This window comes from Cuculus canorus, chromosome 2 (assembly GCF_017976375.1).
Source record: "Cuculus canorus isolate bCucCan1 chromosome 2, bCucCan1.pri, whole genome shotgun sequence".
NCBI lineage: Eukaryota > Metazoa > Chordata > Aves > Cuculiformes > Cuculidae > Cuculus > Cuculus canorus.
The window spans coordinates 107967734-107988062 of record NC_071402.1 but is presented as its reverse complement, the minus strand read 5'-3'; the positions used below and the strand labels follow the sequence as shown (position 1 = coordinate 107988062).

Sequence of the window (20329 nt, the reverse complement as noted above, 5' to 3'; positions counted from 1 at the left end):
TTATACTCCATGAGATATGGAATGTGCTTATCTCTCCCAGACATTGATGGAGAAAGCTCACAGCACTTCCAGGTGATGCCTTTAGAGCATTTGATGTGTTTGGCAGTTGCCAGAACTGCACCTGAAACGTACAGGATCTGAAGATTCTCCACAGTTTGCCGGGCTGGGAACTAGATTTTGTCCCTTTGGGCCTTCTGTACAATATAATATTTATGAAAGAAACCTTGCCTAATATAAAGTATGCAGTGCACGCTGGTGTTGTTCAATTGCAGTCACTGAGTTGAGGAAAAGAGGAGATAACAGCAACTGTGAGTAATCACAGTTTTTAAAGGTATTTTATTAAACGGACATAGACAAAGGTATTTTTGTTGCAAATGAATACCAAGAAGGGCAGTTCATAGTCCCACCACTGAGTAGAGAGTCTCTCCCAGAGCTTTTCCAACTTCAGATATGTTTGCATGTTTTCCCTTCGGTTGAAATAACAGCTCTATCCAAAGGTATGGGCTAAAATAGGAGAGACTGGTCTCTCTTGGCAAACAACTGGCAGCCGCAGAAGACTCCCTGCTTGGCCCTGTAAATACCATGCTTGTATAACCAGTTGTGGCCAGATACGTACATAAACACTGCAGTCATTGCTGAGCCTCAGTGCTGGAGACAGTGGCCATTGCTTCTAGTGCTCATGGTGCTGCTCTGCGCCCTGCTTCTTCACTCTACTTTTATCCTCAGCTCTCCCCTGGGTCACAGACAGCATCAGTCTTGCTCCCTCCCCTTGCCATTTTCCCGTGCCTCTTGACACAGCAGCTGCATCTTGCCTTTTGACTCTCTTCGCCGAAGCTTTCAGATCCTTGCCTGCTTCTCTGAGAGCAGCAGCGCCGTCGGCTCTTATTCGCCTGGCAGGAGAGATGTCTTTGCCTTGAGGTGCTGCCGGTCTACCACGTCTTGTTCCCTCTTTTTCGGCCTCAGCAAGTTGCCGAAGAGGAAAGAGACAAGACTAAAACCTGCTGGTGGGGCAGGGGAGCTGTGATGCTGGTCCCCAGCCTCCCGGAGGAAGCCTGAGCGCAGCGTTGCCATAACGACAGCTCCTGCTGCTCCCTAGATAAGGCGGGTAGGAACATCAGTCGCGATCCCAGCTCAGAAAAGTCCTGCTCCAGCAAGCCCCGACGCCGAATCGCACCCTTCCCACCACTTCGTAAGTACTTCATCCACACACTTCCCTCCCGCCCGGGTGGCTTCTTGCTTTGCTCTTTTCCTCTTTTATTTTTCTTTCTTTGTTTCTTTCCCTTTAGCAGCCAACACCAGAAGGAAGGCAAATTGTCTGTGTCACTCGTGGGGAATAGCAGGAAAATGTGGGGTCCCCACTCTGTGGGGAGCAGGCTGGGAGATGGCCCCACACGAGTAATCTTGGGGTGCAACCACTCTGAGTCTGGAATGCATGGATGGGATCGTGGGGAGGAGAATGCTTTAGAGACAACCCCTACGACTAACTTTAACTGCTGAGACAGTTCACCAGCTGATAATACAAGCCAGCAGAGTAGGAACTGGTATCAGGATATCTTATCCCCCACAAAGGGTTGATACCTGCAAGAGTTAGTTTGTACCTTAAGGAAATAATTAAGGAAGACTTCCTATTTTATATTATCTCCAAAGAGAGAAACTTTGTGTCTAGAAGCTGTGCAAATGTATCCTACAGTTTTTCCCATCAATCAAAGTTTAACTGTTGGTATTTTGGTGGGTTTTGTTTGTAAGTTTCTAGGAGATAGAAGGAGTCAGTCCACAGCCCAACCAGGGATTTGAACTGGCCCCCAAAAGCACACTGTCTGTGAAAGGAAACTGCTTCCAGACTGGTCTGTGGGATTTCTGCATCTGCACAATATTAATAGCACAAGTTTTGGGTGGAGGAAGGCACCTTGATTAGACTTTTGAATACCTAAGTGTTTCCTAAGAAGTTTTAAATATGCTTTTGAAAAACAAAAATCATGCTAATCTGACAACAATGACTGGAGAGAGCAATCCAGGGCCCAAATAACTTATGAAGAAACTCTGTGCCATATCATGAAGCTATCTTCTGTGCCCAGGATGACATCATTCCAATAGACTAACATTAAACATACAGTCAAACTCATAATGAAAAGTTTGGAATGCAAAGCAAGTACACCCAGACTTTCTACTTTCGGGGCATCTATTTTCTACTTTGATTGCACTAGATGTGTTGCCTTGCTTTATTGACAAGATTTGTCCAGGAAGCAGTTGTAATGAGTCTAGGATAGGATCAGGGTATGGGTGAAGGTATACATTTGCTGGTAAAAGAGCCAAGGTTGTCTGCTGAGTGCAGGTGGACAGGGTCAAAGGCAGCCAGGCGTGGTAACATTCCTCTTGGCCCCTGAGCTCTTTGAGATGACATCTATGTTAGAAAGGTGGGTGTAGGATGACTACATCCAGACGATAGTGTCTTCTTCCTTCTTTACATGTTTGTTAATGACTTCATGCAAATAAGGGGCCTACTCACACTATAAGACCCTGCAGAGGACACGTGACAGAAGGAAGGACAGGTCTATCTTTGCCTTCCACATACGTTTAGGGAGGGAAGAGAAGAGAAGCCTGCCTGTCCCTCTCTTTGCCTATGTTTTCACTGCAACCAGACAGAGAAGGGCAAAGCATTTAAAAATAATTTTATAATCAAAACCTTTCAGAAGACTATAAATGTGTGTGATAGGAGGAAACGCACTAGTCTTAAAGGACAAATCCTGGTGCTCGAGCAGCAGTTTGGGCAGGGTAGTAAAGTGCTGCATTCAGTGCAGGCTGGACTATAGCTGTTGCAGTCCAAGCTCTGCCTGGTGATAGCATGGGGCAGTACGCTGTGAAATATTCCTACTTGTACCCATTTCCAGTTGTCTAGTGCATCAGTGGCAGCAAGGGCAGGCCCTACCTACGGGAATGTGGACAAGCATGTATGCGTGCTGTCCCACCCCAGAGCATCAGTTGCCTCTGTTTATGCTCTTGAGCTGTCCTTCTCTCAATTCATGTCAAAAGTATGTTCTTACAAAGTGTTCTGGATCCAGGAGAAGACAGGTACAGTGTCATACAGACTTCTGTGGCAACATTATTACCAGCCTACCAAAATAAATACTTATTAAATTCAGATTGCCCGCTACCACCCAACAAAGATGCTCTCAAAAGTACTTCTATTTATGTAGCATTCTTGACAACATGCCAATGATTTGCATGTCCTAATGATTATGTCCTGATTGCATGTCCTGCAAAACAGTGAATGTTTTTTTCTTGGGAAATTTGTCAGTTGTGGAAATAAAACAACGACAACCTCAACAATGAAAAAGAAAAATTCACATACTTGTGGACAACACCGTATGGTCTACTGAAGTCCTCAGAAGCACAGTTTGTGAAGACCTTACAAAGGGTCACTTCAAAAGTTCTAAGTATTCAACATACAAGGAAATTACACACAGATGTAACAAGTCATGCCCTTAATATACAATGGTGAGGACTATTGACATTCTTTGATAAGAATTGCAGATCAGAAATTAATTTCTCCATCTTACAGGTAAGAATGATCAACTATTCATGACTCATTTGAGAACTGCATTGTCCTTTGAGACTGGGTACAAATATCATAGGTAACTCATTTCCATGTAGCTGTGTAACACCTACAATCATTCAAATCCCAGGAGAAGACAAGAAATGGAGATTTAACTGTCCAAAGACATTTCTGTGCACAGTTCAGGATCAAATAGGAGAAGTCTAGCTTTATAATTTTGTTCTCAAAGCTTTAATTTTCTATCTAGCTTACAAGATAGGTTTTTCTCATGGCATTTAATTTCAAGTTGGTTTAAATGTCACATGATCAGATGGCTTCAGAAGATTTACACCATTTTGGTAGAAATATGTGAGAGCAGCTTTGCTGAATATACCCTAAGCTCGAGACTGATTGCTTGCAATAAATATCTACATTAAACAAACTACACATTAAAATAGCAAACCAAAACTGGTTTGTCTGTCTCTAGGCAAAATGTTATTACCTAATTGAAGCCTGGAACTAGTTGCATTGGTGAACTTTTTGACGGAGACCAAAATTTAAGCAAAGAAAGAAATGCTATTATTGGCCTGCATTTTTGTGTTTAGCAAGTGGTAGGAGTTGTACATCTCCTTTCTCTGGATAGCTTTATCTGGGCACATTAATGAAGCACATAAGGTAATGGAGAATTCTGAAAAAAAAAATGGAGTGTTCTTTAAGCTACCTAGAAATCCAAAGCTGATATCCAGAAAGTGAGAAGTTCAGATACTTTTTATCTGAATCACTATCACTTACAAATGCTTATGCCCAAAGAAGTCCTGCCCTTATGTGACAATTACTAAGCATGAGAACTCATCCACATGAGGTTGAAGTAGCTTTTATTCATGCTTGCACTTTTCAGTCTGTCTTGTCATTCCTTGCTTTTCTCAGTATAATCTCTTTGTCTGGAAGTAGAGCCAATGCTACTGAATGTGGAATGCTGTGACATGGAGCAAATGCAAAACTATGTTAGCAAAGCTAGAACTTGTCACAACCTTTAAGGAAGCATTTAAGGTGACTCCATCAGCTCAGTCTTTTCCCAAAAGCAAGAGACTGGAGGTGACTCCTTTAGGCACATACGTCTGTGGGGTGGGGGCTGGTCCAGCCTAGCTCTAGCTGCTAGTTGTACCAAATCCTCAGGCTAAATGACTACCGAATGTTAATTCATATGGAAAAATCTATATGCTTTTCAGGAAGTGTCTCGTGCTGAGTGTGATTTAGAGCTCCCCTGTAACCATTATAGTTGCACAAAGGATGAATGTGGATTATTATGTCAAGAGATATAACAGAGTGCAAGAAAAATCAACTTAGTCCATCACACAAATAGCAAGCATTACCTACCAAGACAACTGACGGCAGCAGAGAGCACAAACCATGCTAGCGTGAAGGGTGCTACAAAGAGTTGCACTTAACACGTGAAAATCCGAGAATGCACTTCCATTTGTAAAGGCATTGTAATGATTTCATATAGTCCCCACAGCATTATTCTTCTCACATGAAGCATTACTGGGGAACCTGTTTCTTCAATGGCAGGAATTGATTTTAGTGGTTTGGGAAAGCACCATTACAATGCACGCATACATCATCTCTCTTTGAACTAAAGTGTGTAATGTACAATGACAGCTGTCACAGGTTTGCAAATTGTGTGCAATGGATATAGACCCAAGATATCAAAACCATTATACATTTTGGTAATCTTTCTCTTTTTACTCTTTTGTCACACAGACTGGCACAGTATGCAGTGTGGAAACACTTTTGGAAGCAAGGCTACAGGGCAAATTTGTTTAAAAAAAGGGGAAGAGTGAAGGAAGTTAGGCTGTAAAGCCATATTTTAAAGCACTGAAGATGCCAAGGGCTTGGCATCTGTGACTATGAAAATGTGAACATATCTCCAAGAGATTTATTTTGGAATACTACTTTTCAAACTACTGTATTAAGGAAAAAAAATTAAGGAAGTCTCATAATCTACATATAGCTATCCTACATTAAGTCTCTTTACATAACTTTTATTTTATTAGGTGAAATGACTTGATGAAACAACTTAGAGAAATTAAACCAAGGTTAATTGTATTTTATAAAGTATTTGCAGTCAGTATAACTTACTACTGATCTTACATTTAAATTTTACAATCTATTTTCAGCTTTTTTTCCTCAAGAGCTGTTCAAAAAAAGTCCGTATTTTCTGAAATGTTATGCCTGATGTTTTTGCAAGCTTTCTAAACAGAGTATCCTTCAGAAAAGAACATTTTTGCTGCAATTATAATGTTTACCCAGTGTGCCCTAATCAAATCTGATAAAATCAAATGGCACTGGAAGAAAAAAACCTTTGTCAAGCCACAAAATGCAATGAGAACCTTCACATGGCCAGATGATAAGTTTTTGGTTTAAATACAATTATGATGGCTTAATTTTAAAGCCAAAGCTATAGTTTGTTTATGCAGTTGATGCAGATAAACAGAGCAACCATACCAGGAAAAGGTGCATTCAAAGATTCCTTTATGCAGAGTCTTTCGAAATGGAAGATTATTTTTTCTGTAAATGAAAATTAAGATTCCAGACAGTATAATCCTTTACTAGGGATGTGAGACTGGACTGGAACGTAGTGCAGGAAACAGCTGAGGGTCAAACTCCTTATCCAGACCTGATCTGGTAGTTATTTAAGAATTAGTAGAATTTTACAAATTTTTTGTGAATTATGAATACTGAAAGTTATGGGAGTTAATCCCATGTATAAGCTATGAGTCAATGTCCCTGACCTTTATTAGTGACAGCCTGTGTTTCTCCACTTACTTTGAAGTCACCAGTGAGCCAGTGAGACCTACAGAGGACATGTTTTTCCATCCCCTGGAGAATTAGCTCAGCACATGATTATATGTGTGACCTTTCATATTTCATTTGGCAAATATTTATGTCTGGATTTTGCTAGAGGGCTAATTGTTCTTTATATAGACACAAGTTTAGTCACAAAAATGAGGTTAACTCTCCTACTGTTCTGCTTAACAACCGATCACTGAAATTTACAGAGAAATTATACAGGTAATTTCTTTACCTCCAGTAAGATAAAAACAAACTCTCACAGTGCAGTCTCCTATTCCACTACCCTCCTTTTCACTGTTTTTCTCTGACTGCATTTTCTTTCACCTTTGTCTTTTATTTACCTTTTCTTCTCCACCTCCCCTTCCTCTATTGTTTTCCTAGTTCCTCCTGTTTCTTTCTACTGTTCATGTTGTCTTCTGTTTTTTTTTCTCTTCCTCAGTGCCTTCTCCCTCCCTACAACAAAGTCACAGCTTGTGCTTACTCTCCAAAAATGGAGAACAGAGGTTGTGAATGATAAACTACCACAGCTGAAAGGAGATACCCACATCAGTCAGACTACACTTTCAGGCTGAAGGGCTTTTTTTCCCGTTTAACATTGCTCTGTTGTTCTGCTGGGCCTAATTTCCTTCTTCCCATGATGGCATCTGGGGTGGTCCCAGAGTGAGTCCAGGATCAAATAACAGTTTGGAGGATGCTGGGGGAGCTCAGGTAGGAGGCTGGGCTCCAGGACCCTCTGCAGTTGTGAGTAAAGGGGGTTAAAACACCCAAAACAGCAATCCAGTGAGACATACAGAGCACAGGTGCTTAAGCAGCTTTGTGAAATGGGTTCCTATGCTCTTACCAAGGTGATGAGTAAGTCTACCTCACCCTGTCTGTGGACACTGGCCATTTTCCAAAGGCAGCACTCACACCTGGGTCTTCATGAGTATCCAAGCGCTCTTAGAGGACCTGGACTTGCAAGATTAACTAAACAACATTCATAATGAATCTTAGATTGTTTGATAAACACAAAATATAATCCTTAATTCGCAGTTGAGAAAAAATGGAGAAGAAATCAAGGACAAAACATCCTGTTTCCTAGCATTTATTTTGTGTGCGTGATTGATAGCATTTTCTGCATGATCAAAGTCAATATTCTTCTGTAGAGCCAATGAATTTCCTTTGCTAGCATGGGTTGTTTACAGCAAGCTAAGTGGAAAAAATTGTATATTTCCTGTGTAACCAAGGCCGTGAATAAATGCATCTCTTAGCACATGTGAGACGAATCAGGCCAGCAGACTGCATGACAGAAAGCAGCTGGAAGACAAGGACTTCTAATGATTTGACTACCAAGTGGATTTATAACAACAAAATGTCTGTTTTATGTCATGCTACTGCTTTTATTTATTTATTTGTTTGTTTGTTTGTTTTTGTGTGTATGTGCGTGTACGTGTAGCTTCAAAAGGGGAGAAAAGGCCATTTCAATGATGTCTACAGAATGTGTTCAGCCACTTGATATCCCGGAAGACAGATCAGACAAGCGAGATTCACACTGTAACCATTTAGGTAAGTGTTTTTAGATGATGTAATTTCTGTAATTAAAGGGGGGTTGTCTTCACGTCAGCCTTAGGACCTGTCCAGTGCCAGCTTTTCCCCTCCAGCAGCACAACTGAGCCCCCATGAAACCTGATAGATTATACCTTCTGTTGACACTTCCAATAACAGATGGAAAGGCAAAGGGTGTTTTTTCTGTATATAAATATTAGCTAAGGCTCTAGAGTGAAGTTAATTAAAGAGAAGAAAGGAAAAAGAGCCATTATTCTTTTTCTTTGCAGAAGAAAACAGATCACTTTCTTTATTTATACAACAATAAACTGAAAGGTAGGATATAGCTGAGCCTTACCTGAATACATATTGCACATACAGCTTCAGTAAAAGGTTTCAAACAGACCCTTTGCCTCCACTAGGGTGGCTTTCTAAGTATTTTCTCTCTTTCAGTCTTCCTTGTCAATCTGTTTCTTCTCTTGAACCTATTTCATACATAACTTTTGCACTGAGAGCACTAGAGGCGTCTTTGCTCCACCACACTCCTAAATACCAGACTTCACACTTGATAGATGGGCTTTTTGCATATTCATGGTCTTTGCCTCTGCTTCAAATGCTATTACTTCATTCCAGCCTTAAAAAAACTCTCATGAAGATTTAGCAACCCTGAAACAAAAATTTATTCGCTTGTTGCTACCCGTGTGATGACAGTAATGAAACACAAATGCAATTTCACTGGCTTGTCAAAAAAGAGTTTCTTACCGCAAGCTAGCACAATTTTATAAACTTTGTTTATCTGGCCTGCAAGGAAGGTGTCCTAATTCTGTCTCTGCCACACAGAGACAGAACTAGCCACATGCATTACTTTTACAACTGCTTATATACTAAACAGAATTGTTTCCTAAAATTACCTGTTTAAACAAGTGCAGAACAAGTCCCATTCTACAGTCAGGAAAATGAGGCAGGGAGAAGTTAAATGAGCTCATTAGGACCGTGCAGGGAGCCTGTAAGGGCCAGAAAAAGATCCTGTCTCTTCCAGGGACTTCACCCAGAACTCATCCTTCCCATGTCTACTGCAGGCTTGCAGAGGTAGGAGCTCCCTCAAACAGTTTGAGAAAGCCTGAAAGAAAGTTCAGTTGCACTGAAGTCTGCAGTCAGGGATTGGGTATGGGGGACCCAGCTGAAGTAAAACAAGCGGCTTTTAAGAAATCAAAGCATTACTTTGTGTGGTGGTACTAATGACAGGATTTCTTCAGTATTTTTGGCTTACAAAAGTACCCAGGAATGCAGATCATTGCAGAAAAACCATGCTGATCCTCTGAGTCATCTGAGTCAAGGTTTGTTTTAAGGGAAACCCAAAAATCCAGGGTAATGTTATGTAAATCAAAAGTGAATACCAGCTGGTCTGGCACTGGAAAATAAAGCCATCTCTTGAAGGGTACAATGTACTGGCTTGGTTTACCAACGCCTCAAGTTAACCCCACACATGTACATAAATCCTTCACAAAAGTCCCCTTGTAACCCTTGAAGACAGCCCACACAGTTAGCTCTGGACAAAACAAGGATGGCAATAAGACCTCTGCACACAATGATGCAGCCTTCCCTCTGCCATGTAACACAGCTACCCACAACTCTCTCCATCTGCTCTATGTCTAGCACCTACATTGCAGAAGGACCACCTAAGTCACTTGACTCCCACACAGTATGGCACAGAGGCCTCTTGTGCAGAATTTCTGTTTGAGAGATGTTTCTCCACAGGCATTTTAATTTACTTGGAAGAAAGCAGTATTATTAGAGCTTTTCTTTTTACCGTCTAGTTTATTATTTCCTCTCTGCTTCAATTTCTATTTATCTTTTTTCCCCCCTCCCTGCAGAAGATCTTTCAGAGCAGCTGATTAAGAGCTGTGACCTCAAAAAGAAACCAAGAAAAGGTAAAACCATCCCAGCTTCCCAAAACACTGAACAGGAGCAGAAAAAGCCAAGAAGAAAAGATACACCAGCTTTGCACACCCCACCACCTTTAACAGGTGAGAAATACATATCTTGACTTTAAAATCCCAATTCAGTTGAGTGACCCGGACAAGGGCAAAAAGCCTGGAGAACCCTCATTCACTTATATTCGCTTGGATGTGGGCAAGAAAGCAGCTGCATGCTGTGTGTAGCTGGGAAGACAGGTGAACAAAGAACCTGACTTTCTTAAGGGCCTATCCTGTTAGATGAAGTGTTTTCTCATGCTGAGCTTCTCATCCACCAGTACCCTCAAGTACTTCTCTTCAGGGCTATTCTCGATCCATTCTACACCCAGCCAGTAACTGTGCTTGAGATTGCCCCAGCTGAGGAGTAGAATCATAGAATGACTAGGTTGGGAGGGACCCACTGGGTCATTGAGTCCAACCTTTGCTAACACTCCCTAAACCATACCCCTCAGCACCTCATCCACCCGTCCCTTAAGCACCTCCAGGGAAGGTGACTCAACCACCTCCCTGGGCAGCCTATTCTAGTGCCAAAGTAGGACCTCACACTTAGCCTTATTGAACTTCATGAGGCTAGCACAGACCCCCCTCCCAGGTCTGTCAAGGTCCCTCTGGATGGCATTCCTTCCCTCCAGTGCATCAATCGTGCCACACAGCTCGGTGTCGCAAACTTGCTGAGGTTGCCCTCCATCCCACTGTTCATGTCTGCAACAAAGATGTTAAACCACACCGATCCCAGCACCAACCCCTGAGAAATGCCACTTGTGACTGGTTTTCACATGGACATTGAGCCATTTACCACTGTTGTTTGAGTGTGATCATCCATCCAACTCCTTATCCACTGAGTGGTCCATACAATTTAGAGACAAGATTGTCATGCAGGACAGTGTCAAATGCTTTGCAAAAGTCCTGCAAAAGACAGGTAGATGATGTCAGTTACTCTTCCCTTATTCATCAGTGCTGGAACCGCATTGTAGAAGGCCATCAAATTTGTCAGGCATTATTTGACCTTAATGAAGCCATGTTGGCTTTCACCAATCATCTCCTTATTTTCCATGTGCTTCAGCAGAGTTTCCTGGAGGCTCTGCTCTGTGGTCTTGCCAGGCACAGAGGTAAGATTGACCAGCCTGTAGTTCCCCAAGTCTTCCTTTTTACTTTTTTTTAAAAATGGAAGTTATGTTTCCCCTTTTCCTGTCAATGGGGACTTCACTGCACTGCCACGACTTCTCAAATATGACGGATAGTGGCTTAGCCATGTAAAGTCTTCCTGCATTTACATAATAAATGATGCATATTTATCTCTAGCTGTTGAGCCATGATAGATGCTCCAATTTGATCTGGTCCAAAATCAAAAAGGATTCACTTCAGCCCCTGCACTTTTTTCTGAAACTCATGCCCAGTGTTCACTGGGAGGTAGGATGGGGATAAGGCTGGGAGGAGACCAAAGAAATCCACAAGCTGGCTGCAGGTTGCTCCTCCTGGGAGTTGTGGGGTTCTCTTGCTTATGGGGACTCTGGCAAAGTGCAGCATTTCAGGAAGCCAGAAACCACTGCAGCAACAAAGGCCCTCCTTGTAGGATGCTGTACATCTACAAACATCTGAAGTTCAGAAGCCAAATGCTGCCAACCTGAGGAAGGGAAGAATGAGCAGGAGGATGCCACTGAAACCTGACAGTTTTCCAAGATCAGCAGTGGGAATAATGTTTGTTGCTTTTCTCTGCTGAGAAGCCTTGTGCTCTCCAGGGAAGGAGCTGTGCTCTTGTATCAACTACATTGAGTTCTTCCTCCTATGCTGCACATACACAGAGGAATTAGCCAGTAACTACTTGCATGGTCCCCTGTGTACCCACAACAATTCACCAAGTTAAAAACAAGCAGCTGGGATTTTCCAGTATTTGCAATCCAGATATTGAACTTGACTCTGTTCAGCTTTCATATGTATCTCTTCCCTAGTAATTCTCTCTTAAGGAAGAGTGGCTCAGAGCCTTGAGAGCTGCATTTTGCACTCCCCGGTAGCCATATCCTAAAGAAAACACTAGTTAAAATAGGCTATTTCTGTGTGGTTACATTGGTCCCAAGCAGAAACTTGAGGATTCACATGACTAACCTAGTTTGATAAGATGTCTAAACTTCTGAAATAGAAGATGGCACTCACCTTTACCATCATTTCTGATTGGCTGCATCTTAGTCCATGAAGTACAACCAGAAGCCAGCTGGCCTGATAGCATCGCTTTCTGTAGCCTATGGGATGTAACTGACTTGGAGGAAATGTATACAACTGCAAAACCTGAAGAGTAGGTACACCAAACAGATGTCTTTGATGCGAACAAGACTGAAGGAAAATTATATTTTTCTCCTGCCTGCAGGCATTCTTTCAGACTTTTCTGATAATCTACTGAAAAAGTATGGTATCACAGAGAAGCCACAGAGAGAGAGAGTGACTCCAGGCTCTCAGATCACTGAAATGGAGCAGAAAAAGCCCAGGAGGAAAGATACACCTGCAATACACATCCCACCCTTGATAATAGGTAAGAAACCTACTTAGGTAAAGGTGCTCCAAAGAGGAATCTAAAAGTGGCTAGTGGCTGAGGAATGCCTGGAAGGAGGCTGGAAGATTATTTTTCTGCCCAGTGTACTTAGCAGCTCCTACTGAACTGGACCTGTTTGGTCAAAGTATATAATAGTAGTGGTGACCACAGAAAGTCTTTTCCATATTCCCTACTCATACTTTCAGGGCAGAAGGGAAGAGGAGTAACAGAAGACATTAAACCACTCAATTAACTCTTTCAAACCTTTATGAAAGGCCAACCAGTGCCTTGCTTTTCAAATTGAGCATATGCAAATTTGTAAGTCACCAGCACAGTCATAGCTCATGCTCTCTCAAAAAGCCTGAAGCAAAGCTGTCCTGATTATCCTCTTGCACTGAGGAAACCAAGCTATGTTCAACTTCTTGTTAACAGCACCTTAAAGATAATCATGTGCTTCTGGCATAATACACAGTGCAGCAGCTAACTTACTTGGTAACAACATGAAATCAGCCTGCCATGGTTTGAACATAAAATCCTTTGTTTGTCGACCTTCCTCTGTTACAGAAGAGGCTTAATTCATTCATATTTCTGAAGATCTTTGAAAATATAAAGCACTGTACAAACGTTAACTACTAGTGTGAGATAGGGATGTAGGCAGTTGTGCAAATTTGTATGCTATGCACCAGACTTTTTCAGATCACAGAATGGAGCAAAAAATGAACAAGTAGTTGAACAAATAAACAATGAAAAGCAAACAAAGCCCAGATCCAAACTAGTGCCCAAACTGGAAAACCCTTATGAACCTCTGGAAAACCTTAGAACCTCGAATCCGCAGTGGTCTGGCACTACTGAGCAATGGGGCACAGTAAATGAAAAGGTCCTGAGACAGATATTTTTTTGCCCTGACTGCGTACAGAACAGCTCAGAACCTCAAGCACCTGAGTTTCAGGTACGTTTTGAATGGAATTTCTGGTACAGCTATTAATTATAGGGTGTGCAAAAGGCTTCATCGGTCCAAACAGTCACCTGTTTTTGTAGATGCCTCCTTTCTTCATGAACCTGAGCCTTCATAACTGACTTAAATGTGGTTTTTGTTTTTTTTTTTGTTTAATCAGTATGGGGCTCCTAAAAGCAGAAAGGAGTATGACTGAGTTTGCAGGATCATGGCAGCAAGCATGGTGAATAACAGTGCCTTTCATATTGCTCAGCCTATAGAAAATAGATATTTTATTTGCTCACTGATCACAAGCATCCCAGTGGCTTGTGGCATCAGAGTTGCTGTGAGTGAGTCATGGGAAATCTGGTCCAATCACTTGCTGGGCAAAATCAAATCTATTATGCAACTTCCGAGTGCAACTGCAAATGCTCCAATTTAAAATATTTAATATAGAGCACTGAAAATGGAAAGTACATATAATTGTTGGTGGAAATTACTCAGAAAATTACCTGGAATTTCATGTGGCAAATAAATGAGGTGGGAAAAATATCATAGTCTTTTTGGGAATTGATTCAGAAACAAAAATAGACAAAGATTATCAACACATTCATAATAAATACTAGTCCTGTGTATTGTACTTGAAACACACCCTTCCTGTGGACCTTGGAGGACAGATGAAACATTAATTTCACCAGTTCAAAAACACTCCCAAGAAAGTTGCATTTGGGCACTTGTAGCACCTTTGGATATGCTGTATATTCTTTGAATTTCAGGGTATACTCAGACAAGGAGAATCTTAAAAAGAAACACCTGATAGAAATCATAGCCAAAATATGTGGCAGTGAAGCTGAGAGGCTTGACTCTTGTTCTGGTTTAAATATAATTGTTAGCTAAGAGGGTGCAGCAAGGGCAAATTAATTCCTTGACATGTCTCAAAATTATCTGGTTGGATTAGCATCGATTATTACTTCATTTTGACCTTAGTTTAACTAGCTTAAGTAGGCACTTAAGAGAGAAATGAGAATCATTGTAAGGATCTTCACCTCTTGCTTCCTATGAAGACTTTCTCTTTAATTTTAATAATTTCCAAATCAAAAAGAAGGTAATACAAGTTTTATGGTAACAGAAACACATTAAATCCTCAAATGATTTCGTAATCAAAACACTCAAAAGAGGAGAGAAAGGCACGGCAAAACAAGGAAAGTGGAAAAAAAATGCAGTGACTTTCAAAAATGGAGAAAAAAAATCAAACTAGGGCATTTGCTGTTGGGAAAATGATAGGAACTAATGCAATTTTCAGTTGTTTTCAATTACAATTCCAATGACACTTTCTTTCCTACTGGTGAAGCCACCTCCTAGCACTCAGCATGGATTCAAAGCTGCCTGCTAGATGCTGCTTTGCCCCGTGGGCAGTTTTTGGAGTTCCTGTATTCTAGATCCATTTTCTAGCAACTGACTGCCCATGGCAGACTTATGCAGTATCAGGGTCAAAACAGCCTATGTGTTTGGACGCCTGAATTTCATTCCTTCCCTACTCTGAGGATGCATATTTTCTTTTTCTTTTGAAGACACATACCAACACATAGCATCCTGCTGGCTGAAATTCATCAGTGGTGGCTCTATGACTTGCTATGAAAAAGTGACTTATTGTGGCTGAGGGCCGGTCCAATATTTACTACTTGTTTACTTTCAGGGTTATCCCATGAAGCAGCAGACAGAGCACAAACAAATAGAGCTCTTGCGGAACTGCTGTGCAAAATAGAACCTGAATTATAGACTAGGAGACCCGAGAAGCCCTGGCAGGGCCACGTGTGCTAAATAAATATAGACAGGCATTTCTGTCCCTATCTTTCTGTTATTGGTGTTGCTGCAGTAAGGAGCACACTCAGTGCCGTGTGTATCCCTTGTGACTTGCTAATGAGGGTTGTCCCCATTTCTAATATTTCCCCTTCACATCCCTCTCAAATGCCATTTCCAGATGCCAATTCAAAAAGCTCCATTTAATTGTTTGTAGAAACAGAGCTTAATTGCTAGATTATCTTTTAAAGCAGCTGTCCACATGAATAGCTTTGTTGTTAATGTAGATAAAACTGTCAGCTGTGTTATCTCTCTCCATTTTTACCAGCTGGTTCTGAACACTCTAGAATGGTCCCTCTCCTTCTTGGGTGGCCAGAGAGATATTCTATCACAAATAAAAGCAAGTCAATAAATAAAACATCAGTTTTACACCTTGCAAACATCCCAGGGAGATGCTAAGTTAGAATCTGAATATTACTGTCAGCAGGAAAGCATGGCTACCTGTTGTCTGCAGAAGAAGCCTAAGGAAATCAGTCCTTAGCTAGCTTAAATGTTTAGGCCTGGCCACAACAAAACTCTCTCCTTCAAGGGCCTGACTTCTAAATATACTCTGCCTTCAAATTCATAATAAGGTGGTGCAAATAATATTGTGCCATCTGTGTACAAAGGAACTATGAGCAGAGATCTCCTCCAGTGGCATTTCCCTTCATCCAGCCAACACCTTGACTTTCTGAAGGGATTAGACCAAAAGATAAGATGTAATAACTCTAATATTTTTTTTTCCTCTCTTACATGACAGTAAGTGATTCAAATCTGACCCAAAGCTCATACTCTGGGACACTCTGTTGCCATCCTTACTTAGTGACATATTGAACTAACTGATGTATTTCTGAGAGCTCTTTCAGGCTTGTGGGTTTGAGCAAGAATGTAAATACATCTGTAATATGGGAACATGGCTCTTGAAATGTGGCTGATTAGAGTTCCTTAATCGGATCACAGATAACTAGTAAAACCACATTTCAAACCCTCATCCTCCCTCATGCCCTAGGTACTAGTTAATGTAGCTCCATTGGGATAACATCAACTGCCCAGTGAAAAAATCTCTGAGTGACGCGGGAGAATTACAGCAGTTTAGTGCCACCTCTTGCCCTTTTCTCATGCAAGGGATGTAACTGAAGCACTCTAATTCTTTTCCAGCCATCTGCAGGTGTTGTCTATAGGCAGTCAAGGGGAACTGGTGCCACCTTGGTGATTTTCATCTTGGTGATTTGCAACCCAGAAGTGGCTTAAACCTAGATGGCACCCGGTAAAATGGTTGATTTAAGCCAAATTCTTCTTCTGCCTGTTAGGAACCTGTTTGAGCTTCCTAACAGAAGCTCTCATGTCTCTGTGTACCTTTGAATTCCTAGTCTCTAGCTAAACATTGCAAGTAGTTAAGAGTTCTGCTAGGAAAATATGGCTACATTGTATTTCTACCTTGCTTTCCTTAGTCAGATTTCTTGGCAGATATTAACAGAACAACCTACCAATCCTTCAAAGAGATCTGTTGGATGAGTTGCATTTCATAAGACGCACAGCTGGGAAGACGGGTGGGTAGGTCAGGTGGTTTAAAGAATAGACAGTGAAAGACTGACTTACAAGTATTCTCTAGTTACTAGTCCTGCTCACTCCTTTAAACTCAGAATTTCCAAACCACACTCAGTAAAGCACGCTTTCCCCACAAGTAATCAGTGGCATTATATTAAATTAAAAAAAATCCACCTTTTTTTGTGTTACAGAAATAATTCTGTCTAAGGCATCGAATTTATATCCTCTTTCCACTGTTTTGCATTAAAAGGCTGATTTTAAAGGCACGTGGTTGTCCTTAAAGTTGCTGGTGGTTGCAGTTAATAACCTGCAGCTCTGAGCTATGTCCTTCTCTAAGCTTTGCATTTTGAACTCTGCTGGAAATCTTTAGAGTTCATTAGTCACCAGAGTGATTCACTGATAACAATGCACCATTTTGCTATGGATTGTGCTAAGCATCTAGCTCACTACTGACATGGGTCCAACTAAGAGCTGGGGACCTCTGCGTAGCTGCTACTTTCCAGCCAGCTCTAGCATCTGCTCTAAAAAGGCTAGTTTACGTGCTATAATCAAGCTATCAGAATTACATAAACGTGCTTTCCCTTCATTGCTTAATAAGTCAAGTGAGAGACACGATCATAAAGCACAGTGCAGCTTTATGTGGCTTACATTCCTGATTTCTTATTCCTGAATTTACCTAAATGACAAGTTAGCTTTCATCAAACAATTCATTTTATCGTCACACTTTTAGCATATTTTAACTATGTTTTCTCAGCTTCTCAAATACTCCATGAAGAAAAAATAAAAATAATAAAAAATCCCACCCTCCCTTAACAGCCACCCCAAAAAATCCCAAAGCAAACAGGGAAAAAAATTGTTTGTTATTTGCCTATGCTCTCTACTTGAACAGAAGTCTGAGTGGGGAATATTTACATCCATCTCCATAATATGGCATAATTATTTGCAGTTAACAATGGTTAACTCAATTCTTGTTTGAAAAAATGAAGTCCTTTTTGTTTCAAAATAATATTCTTTCATGCCTTTCAGTTTATCTCATGATCCCACTGAAACCAGCTAGTTCACAAGACCTGCATATAAATGAAGCTGGATCTAACTTAAATGAAGGGCATTATGGGTTAATTTGATTAATTCATCACCTCTTGAAAAGACTCCAAAGTTGAAGAAAATCTTCCTGTGTGGTATTGCTCTATTTGCAGAGCTCATCAGGACTGAAAGCCTTCTCTGTGAGAGGGCTTTTTGGTGCAGAAAGCAGCAAAACATTTTGGTTTGACAGAACAGCTCAGCTGGTTAGCACAGACTGAGAGCAAACAGCAGGAGACCAAATTAGGGAGAAATTTCATTGATTGTGACACAATGGAAACCCTCATCCTGTTTTTAGACTATATTAGCCTCCACACCAAGGAATGTGGGAATAAAATTTATCTCACAGGTCACTTGCATTTTACTGGAAATAAGCAAACTCAACGCAATCTGTTAAAACAGGGATCAAGAACATTTTCTAATGCATTGTCCTCTCTTCAATCAATTAATTTAATTTCCAATAAAGAGAGTGGCTACCATAATTGTGATATCTTGATATTATATAAAAGCCTTAAGATCTGCAAGGGGTAAACTTATTGTTTTAAGTTAGAGGGAGAGAAGGACAGATGGAAAGAAGGGGGGAGAAGCAGATATTTGTGAGAGGTATGATCTATAACCTATTTATATAATAAAGAAGGTCTTTGGAAGAAGGCAACATATAGGAAGATACTTCACATAGTGCACCTACAGCTGCTGAAAAGGTTTCTAGAATCCTCACAGTGTGCTTGAACTGTGAAATCAAATATCCATTCAATATCAGGTCAAATTGCTCTTTGGTGCTTTCATGACAGGGATGAAGCTTTATTTTTCTTCTAGGGTGGCCAAGCTTCAAAGCTTGTTAAGATCCCAAAACTCTGTAGCTCATATACTTGCTCAAAGTGTTTTAACATTGATCTCAATCTGGTTGGTTTTAGCACATATTGATAGTATATAACTTCAGTGGGGGTGGCACTTGGCATGTGAGTATTTTAGCATTTGTCTTTTTTGTTATCAGCAAAATCTAAATAATATTGCTCTTTACACAGAGAAAACAAGCGTGCATACAAGTGTTCATATAAACTGACTCAGTCACAGAGATTAATCACAATATTTACTTCATCATGCAAGCCCTTTGCCTTTTTTATCTTCCCAAACCCCTTTTAAGAAACAAATTCCCAGAGAAAGTTTTAGTGTCTCTTTTTGCAAGTAGTAGAAATACACTAGATTTAAGAGTGCTTAATTTAGCTAAAAATGCAGTGTTTCACTTCTAGCTCTCTAAATATCAGGAGTCTGATGCACCAAAAATTAATGAGGAGTAACTGCTATGATGTTGGAAAACTATGTCAGGATCAAGATTTAGAGAGGACTCAAAGATTCTTCTTATTCTGATATTTTCTAAAGAATTAATGTTTAAATCAACTAATTTCTCTCTCTCTCTCTCTCTTTCTCTCTCTTTTTTTTTTTTTTTTTTGGGTGGGGTGCGGTTGTTTGTCCTTCTGTTTTTAAGGCACTAAGCTGATTACAGAAGAAAAGCAAACAGTGATTATGGAAGATGAAGAAAAGGACGGAGACACAATCCCCAGTTAAGAATACAGTGATCTTTCCAATAATGCAGTGTAAATAATTCTGGGTCATTCAAAGTGGCAGCACATATCAAAACCAGTAATTTTGTTTTTATATATAATTTTCTTAAGCATGCACTTGAATTTAAATTATCTTCAAGTGCTTATCTACATCTCACGAAATTGCAGCAAGCACCATAGGAGATAATGACAGAAATTTCACTTACAAGTGGGACTGGAAGGACTCTCTTGGTTTGTTAAAAGCAGCTTCCCAGGATTTTTGTCAATGAGGAATCCACCTCAGGTCAGATCTAGCTTTGTGCAGCATGGCGATAAGGGTTAACACGAAGGGCATCACCAGTCCATTGCACCTAGGACTAGATATCAAGGCAGTTGGTAGCATAGGGCTGTAAAACATCAACTATAATTATTCAAATTGCATTTTTCTCCTGACAATTTGCCTTGTTCATCCAGCTTTCCTCTGCTATAATAACACTGACTGCAGTAGGAATTCCCATCTGCAGAGCTGATGGGATAGATGGAGAAAATAGGAGGGCAGGAATCAACTCTAGAGTCCCTGAAATGCAAAACAAACACTTCCTCTGCCTATATCCTCTCATGATTTGTATTTGTCAGGAGAAAAAGCTAGATTTACTTACAGTTAAGGGCTGTCAACATTGGCACATCAAACAGTATGGAGAGTAAAGCTCTCAGAATAGAAACATATGGGAAGTGTGTGCCTGCCTGTTACACCAGGGTAGAGTGTGGGGTTATTTTCTTTTCAAAGATTTTATTCCTGGGTTGGTGAAAGATAAAATAGTTGGATAGTTGATCCTTTTAATCCTTATTTTTTTTCTATTGACGTCTGCTTTTTAAATTGAGTCCTAGGTTATCAGTTAGGAGGGGTTGTAAATACAAAAATCACAGTGGGAGAGTAACAACTGAGTGAAAGGAAGAGTGTTACTCAATGGTATATGC

The 20329-nt window shown here is 40.7% G+C and overlaps 1 protein-coding gene across 1 annotated transcript; it reads left to right on the top strand.

Annotated features, from left to right (window-relative positions):
* Positions 1-653: 653 nt before the first annotated feature.
* Positions 654-19925, top strand: PPP1R17 (protein phosphatase 1 regulatory subunit 17). The gene is made up of 5 exons (XM_054060231.1): positions 654-1189; positions 7821-7930; positions 9784-9936; positions 12248-12409; positions 19297-19925. The coding sequence occupies exons 2-5, from the start codon at positions 7849-7851 to the stop codon at positions 19374-19376; spliced, it is 477 nt and encodes a 158-aa protein (XP_053916206.1). The 5' UTR covers positions 654-1189; positions 7821-7848; the 3' UTR covers positions 19377-19925.
* Positions 19926-20329: the final 404 nt, after the last annotated feature.

Excerpts from the sequence above, each read along its gene's own strand:
- PPP1R17 (XM_054060231.1), top strand. The coding sequence starts at position 7,849 with ATGATGTCTACAGAATGTGTTCAGCCACTTGATATCCCGGAAGACAGA. Across the intron at positions 7,931-9,783 it reads TTCACACTGTAACCATTTAG|AAGATCTTTCAGAGCAGCTG; the intron begins GTAAGTGTTTTT and ends CCCTCCCTGCAG. Across the intron at positions 9,937-12,247 it reads CACCCCACCACCTTTAACAG|GCATTCTTTCAGACTTTTCT; the intron begins GTGAGAAATACA and ends TCCTGCCTGCAG.